The sequence below is a fragment of the Mirounga leonina genome, unplaced genomic scaffold (assembly GCF_011800145.1).
Source record: "Mirounga leonina isolate KUSES-001 unplaced genomic scaffold, KU_Mleo_1.0 Mir_82, whole genome shotgun sequence".
NCBI lineage: Eukaryota > Metazoa > Chordata > Mammalia > Carnivora > Phocidae > Mirounga > Mirounga leonina.
This window is the reverse complement of record NW_023270825.1, coordinates 21,006,813-21,013,836: the sequence shown is the minus strand read 5'-3', so window position 1 is coordinate 21,013,836 and position 7,024 is coordinate 21,006,813. Positions and strand designations below refer to the sequence as shown.

The following is a 7,024-nucleotide window of genomic DNA, read 5'->3' as shown; positions in this document are numbered from 1 at the left end:
ACGTGAGCCAAAGGCAGATGCTTAACCGACTGAGCCACCCAGGTGCCCCTAAAACCAATTATTTTGATAATCTTAAGAACTCCCCAACTATTTATTGTCTTTGTTGATGATGATGATAATATCAGGGAGTGGATAAGAATAGTCTGTAATCACATGACAAATGCAACTTTCTAAGTGCATGCGAAATACTTCTTGCTGCAAATTCATTGCTTCATAGCATGTGTCAATGTAGTGCAACCTCCCAAAACCATTCTTAAGAGCATTTCTGCATGTGCTTGTTTAAAATATACGTATGACCTTTTCCTAAAGTTTCAAGATTAAGGGTGTGCTCATTTGTCCTTCAACCATCCCCTCTTCATTGGTTTTGGTTTTCCATTTGTGGCTCCTCTTTTTTCCCTTCAAACCCTTTATTTTTTTTATTTTTTTTACAAAAGTTTATTCTTAAATGTACAACAGGATCTAAGACAACACTTCATTCCAGCTGTAGGTAGCAACAGATGCTATGACAGGGAATCCAGATGTTTAAACAGGAATGGAATTAAGGATCATCATTGCCTCGGGCACATGGAACAGCTTACTTTTTGCCAGATTTCTTAATTCCACCTGTGGCCAGGGGGCCCTTCCCCGCGGCCTTCGCTTTTAGCTCCTCGAGTTTCTTCTGCTCTTCTTTCTGTTTCTGCTTGAATGCCTTATCTTCCTTGTCCATCTCCTTGGCCTGTTTCTTGGACTGCTTCAGGGGCTTCTTGCCACCTTCGTGGCCAGACCTCCATTCAAACCCTTTATACATCATCTTTGTTGTTTCTTGTAGCCTCATCTCCTCTCCTACGTTCACTGATACAGGGATTAAAATGAAATATTAAAACATTGTTACTATTTCTGTATTTCCTTATGTATGGATTTATGTTTTCGTAAATTCTAGGCTCCAGATATTTTCATGTCTATTTTTACTTTTTTTTTTTAAGTGGCCTCCACACCCAGCAGGGAGCCCCACAAGGGGCTTGAACTCATGACCCCAAGATCAAGACCCAAGCCGAGATCAAGAGTCGGCCGCTTAACTGATTGAGCCACCCAGGCTCCCCTTTCATGTCTATTTTTATTTATTTTTTTTTTAAGATTTTATTTATTTATTTGAGAGAGAGAATGAGATAGAGAGAGCATGAGAGGGGGGAGGGTCAGAGGGAGAAGCAGACTCCCTGCCGAGCAGGGAGCCCGATGCGGGACTCGATCCAGGGACTCCAGGATCATGACCTGAGCCGAAGGCAGTCGCTTAACCAACTGAGCCACCCAGGCGCCCCTCATGTCTATTTTTAAAAAAATAGGTATCCATACGCTCATGATTTGGATACCAGCTATAGAACTGAGGAGGCCACATACTATTATGTAGTTTCTACGTTGCACAGAAGGACTCTTCCGAGAAGGCGGAGGTGAAACCCCGGGCTTGATCTACTTACAGTATTCTCTATGTTCTGATGTGGGGCTTTACCAGCCCAGAAAGTGGGATGCCCTTTTGTAACTCAAATGAAGTTGTCAAACGTGCTGCCCTTGCTCCCGATGGTGCATTTGCTATCAAAACCATCTTCTGAACGAGGTATTTCTGGAGGGGGTGGACCATGTCTCATTTACCTCTGCATCCTTGGAACCTAATAGAACACAGAATGGGTGTTTCAAACATTCTTGAATGACTACTATATTGATTAGCAATTATTCCAAAGAAGAGTACTTTGCAGATATGTTAGTCATTGCTGTCACCTGAAAGTGGGGTGACCCACTCACAACCTTCCTGTAGGTGGCAGAGTAGCATAGATAAGAGTATGCTGATTTATGTCTGCTGATTCCTATGTTGCTTTCAGTACATTTTTGCTGCATGCCCAGAAGACCAATTCTTTTAGTCAATGATTGCTTTTTAACGAGAAGGATAAACCTAATAAATAAAAAATATTAAAAGGCAGCACACAACTGTTAACAGGCGGCAAATGAGATGTGCAATTTGTTCAAAAAGAGTTCAACGTGGGAAGAAATAATTGGAGACCATTTCAGTCTCTGAGATACGTTCCTTTATCCGCCAATGCCACCACACGAGTCCAGGCTCTCAGGGCTTTATAGCGTTTAGTGAAAAGAACAGAGAGGAAGAGAAGAAGAGGAAGAGGTGAGGGAGAGGAAAGAAGATAAAAAAAAAGTAACCCCTGGGGTTTGCTTTCTACAAGCGTAGAAGATATTTTATCTCATTCCCTTCTGTTAACCTAGACTGTGTGGGGAAGGAAAGTACATGGTTTTCAGCTCTGAGTTTTTCTTTCTTTTCTTTTTTTTTTTTTTAAGATTTTATTTATTTGTCAGGGAGAGAGAGCAAGCGAGAGAGCGTGCACAAGCAGGGGGGAGCGGCAGAGGGAAAGGCAGAAGCAGGCTCAAGGAGCCCAATGCGGGACTCGATCCTGGGATCATGACCTGAGCCGAAGGCAGATGCTTAACCGACTGAGCCACCCAGGCGTCCCTCAGCTGAGTTTTTCTAAAAATAGTATCTGTAAATTTTTTTAGACCTCTAAAGAAAAAAAATGTGAGTTTATGTAAGTTCTTTTTGGAGATCTAGGATAGACTTCTCTTTGGTTTGGAAAGATGCTTCAGTGGGTCCATGACAGGATGCAATGGAGTGGAACTAAAATTTGCTTTGCATAAGAAAGTAAACTATAATGGAGACTCATTATACTTCTATTCAAGTTATTTGGTCTGCCATTCCACTCAGTGGGTCTGTGAGGCAGAGAAAAGATGCTGTCAAGCCTGAAACAGTCAATTCATGTTGGTAAAACTCAGGAAATAATTGTGACTCATTTTAATGGCTTCCCCACATTGACCGTGAACTGGAACACATTGTTCAGGTGGCTGGGATTTGGGGCGGTGATGACTCTGTCCGTATTCTCAATGAAGAAGCTGAAAAATTAATTGAGGGTCATAGGGCAACTTTCATTAAAGAAGACTTATGCCTTAGTCTACTTTATTTTAGGGGCACTTTGATTTTCAAGAGTGTTGAATTTAGAACTTAATCCCCACTTAACATGAGATTTTAAGAATTTTTCAGTTTTCCCTTGGCAGTCAGGGAGACCATCTTTTGGGGACTTGAGGTGTTGGCTCCATTTACTCAGGCTAGAGGCGAGGGAGAAAGATGTATAACAAGGAGTCCCTCTGTGGGGTGTGAGCAGTGAACTTTCAGAGCAAGGATGTCTGGTATTGACTTTTAAGTTCTTTCCTGTTTTGTGCTGTACTCACTATTAATTGCTAACCTTCGATAAATGTCAGTTGTACCATCAGCCTTGAATTATTAGTACCTTGCAGAATGGAGAGGGGCTGCCTTCATTAAATATGAATGTATCTAAAATACTTAGTACACATGGTTTCACCGGAGTATAAACACTACATAAAAGCTAACTCATATTATGTTTTGGGAATAGAGAAAGCGCTGTCCAGCATGGAGGAATAAAGAGGAAATAGAGGTGATCAAGAAAAAGGTGGGAGAAATTTGGAAAAGAGCTGACAAATGACCCAGAGGACATTTAAATTCTCATCTTCACTTCCTCTCATTCCCAACTTCTCTTCCCACAAATCCTGAAGAACACTAGGGAGCACACTTGGCTTCAGAGAACTACTTGCATAATTATTCCACTTGAATATTAAAGTACAGGGGAACCTTAGCAGGCTGAAACCTTTTGTCAATGTGGGACCTAGACAGGTCTCAAAACTTGCTCAAGAGGACTCTGGATGGATAAGGATGGAAGAATAGGGCAAAGGAGGATATTATTCTTCAGCTAAGAAAATTTTATGCTGTTATTTGGCTATTAATCCTTCTGTGCACCTGCTATCAGTTATTAATACCAGGTAATTTCATACTGGCTAGGCTATAGAATTCTGTGTTCTGTTGAGGACACAGTTCTCTCAACAACAGGGGGCCAATTACAGATCATTTTATTTTGCAGTAAGATGTCCATGGCCTATTTGAACTAAACAAAACACAAAGCTTGGTTTATTTCTTTCCTTGGTTACTCAAAAAAACCCTTGGTTTTCTTTGCCCTTAAGCTTTTCTCTAGTCCAAAACCACCCGGCACATTGTAGACAGGTGAGTCTTTCTAGAATAGTGCTTTATTAGTAAGATTCTAAAATGGCTTCATAGCATTTACTGGGTTGAGTCGACCTCAGGCTAGATGCAAGCCCTCCCTCAGCTTGCCTTTGCTACCAACCTTACCTTTTTTAAGATTTTATTTATTTATTAGAGAGAGAGGGAGTGAGAGAGAGCATGAGAGGGGAGAGAGTAGGAGGGAGAAGCAGACTCCCTGCCGAGCAGGGAGCCCAATTTGGGACTCGATCCCGGGACTTTGGTATATGTGCTGCCGAAGCGAGCACCGATCCCGGGACTTTGGGATCATGACCTGAGCCGAAGGTAGTTGCTTAACCACTGAGCCACCCAGGCGCCCCCCAACCTTACCTTCTGATGTGCATGAGCCCTTCACTCAGGTCAGGCTCACCTTCCACTCATCCAGCATGCCACTTTGACATGACTCTTCCCAGTTCTAAACTCCCTTCCTCTTGCCACTGAGACCTCCAGGTCTCACTTAAAAGTCATCTTTTCTGTGAAAACCTTCCAAGTATTCTAGTCCATATTGATTTTTTTTTCCCATCTGAGTTTATGTTGACATTAGTCATTTGGATTCATCGATTGAACAGTTACTTGTTGAGCACTGACAATATGCCAGGAACACATTGCAGATATGGTATTTGATTATGTACTTTTATATTTCTCACTTATCTGTGTATGCACTTATTGCCAAGAAAATCTTAAGGATTATATAATTTTGTTTTCTGACAGAATTGGCCAGAAAATAGGAACGCAATAAATACCTCTTGAATTGACTAAATTATATATATGATAAACTAGGATAAACAGTTGGTGTCACTTGTTAACATGTCATCTTATGATCATTAACATATTAACTGGGTGATGGGCATTCTTTATAATAAACATTTTTCCTTATGCCTCACCTCATTAAATCTTCCATAGTGACAGATTTTATTTAAAAATTTTTATTAATAGCTCATTTTCATAGCTCAAGAAAAGGGTATTACAGACGATAATCAGCAGAACAATTACAAACAAAACCTCACCTCTATAAAGCTAGCCAGTGTGTAGACTTTATTACGTAGGCACATATTCTTTTTAAGAAAAGTAAACCGGTTTTACATAAAATTAGTCACACTAGTACAAGAGGTTACATCAAATGAGGATGGATGATGAAGGAAGGAAAATAAAAGCCTTGGATCAGCTGAATCACTCATTGGATCTTGGATCCATCCATCCTGACATACTGAAATTCACTGATGGACATTACAAAAATGGAGGGTGAGGAGATCTCCTTTATCACACTCCCTGGCTAAAACACTGATTCTGTTTATTTTCTTGCATATGGTAAGTTTTCTCCAGGTTCTGTTGGCAGGTAGACACAAAGGTCAAATGAATGCTGGCTTAGGGTCAGAGGAGCTCATAATCTTCCCTTCTTTTACCTCATACTTCAAAACCCTTAAACCCTTTGGTCCAACAGGTTGCTGTCAGGATCTGTGCGGCACATCTGCTTTCCCAGATCTGCTTGCTTTGGATACTACCTGGGGTTGCTGGTCCTGAAGCACATGGAGGCAAGATGAGGGTGGCTAGATGATGTCCATGACTAGCACTGAGGGTTTGATCTGAGGCACATAGGACTGACCAGGAAGAAGATGCTAGAATTCCTTGCTCAGTTAGAATCGAGCCATTACATTTGACCCCATTCTAAGTACAAGACACTAAAATCATACTAACACATACCATAAAAGAGATGGTATTTTGTAGCTTCAGGATGTTTAAAAAAAATTTTAAACTACGTTTTCATGTTACTAATAGACAGTGGGGATACAGAGAACTGACCCTTGCTCTCATCTCATCTCATTTTGCCTTAACTGATTGACAAATAGTCCCAGAATGTTTATGGAACATTTCTTTCCTCCCTCAATTTCTGCAGTCTTCTGTGTAAAAGGACATAACTATAAACCCTAGATAATCCTAATGTGGCCCCTCAGTACCCCTCAGTACCTTGGAGGGTTAGACCTACTTCTGCTTCAAAGTGATCCCCAAATCCTACCATCCATTTCGGAGCCCTGTCTGGTCTGTTCCTCCTCACACTCACAGCACTGTTTTGCTGGGTGATGCCGGTGTAACTTACAGAGCAGTGTTCTAACTGATGGTCACCATCCTTTTGATCCTCCAGCTACAAAATAGAGGCCTGCAGGGTTTTCTGTGTTTGTTGTCTGGGCAGACGGTAAAGGATAGATACATGAAAAGGAAAAAGATGGGCCAGCTGATCTTGGTTCTTGGTTCTTAAGACTATATGAAGAATCCTACTGACATGAAGTATCACTGACAATGGCACCAAAGGATCTTTTATAAAATAATCCATAAAACTGGAGCCGGCAGGGACCATTAGTTCAGCTTTCTCATTTTTTTAGCTGAGGTTCCTGAGGCCCAACTGTGAAACCAGCAAGTTAACTTCACATGGTGATTGTCTCCATGACTATGTCCTTCAAAGCTTCATAGAAACCCTAATTTTCCCTTGATAAAGGGCACTTCCCTCCAATGACTTCACATCAACAATGCTCAGTGTCCTTGGCTTTGACCTTACCTCCCTTTAGGGAAGCTGGCTGACAGCACAGAACTTTGACCAGAGTAGACACTTGATAAACATTTGTTGAACTGAAATCGTTCTACTGTTATCCCTGCTACATAATCTTTTATTTTTCCTAGAGCTCCTTACTTTTAAGGGATGCCCTTTAGTTCAAGTCTTTTGAGATGTGGTGGCTAATGCTGTATTTGTCACCTCTCTACACTTTGTCTTTTCATATTGAAATTCTAATTTTTAAGTCTGTTCTTTTATAGCTTTTCATTATACACAGTTATTATTTGCCTCTGTCCAGGCACTAAACACATTACCACGGATGATTTCTGTCTTTACAGACC

General features: G+C 41.1%; 1 protein-coding gene across 1 annotated transcript; it reads right to left on the bottom strand.

The window, feature by feature from the left end:
* Nucleotides 1–421: 421 nt before the first annotated feature.
* LOC118002061 (translation machinery-associated protein 7-like) lies at nt 422–1,629 on the bottom strand. Its single transcript, XM_034992307.1, has 2 exons — nt 1,452–1,629; nt 422–831 (listed from the first exon to the last, which is right to left on the bottom strand). The coding sequence occupies exon 2, from the start codon at nt 812–814 to the stop codon at nt 575–577; it is 240 nt and encodes a 79-aa protein (XP_034848198.1). The 5' UTR covers nt 815–831; nt 1,452–1,629; the 3' UTR covers nt 422–574.
* Nucleotides 1,630–7,024: the final 5,395 nt, after the last annotated feature.

Bases quoted from the DNA above. Each gene is read 5' to 3' on its own strand.
- LOC118002061 (XM_034992307.1), bottom strand. From the start codon at position 814: ATGAGGCTACAAGAAACAACAAAGATGATGTATAAAGGGTTTGAATGG.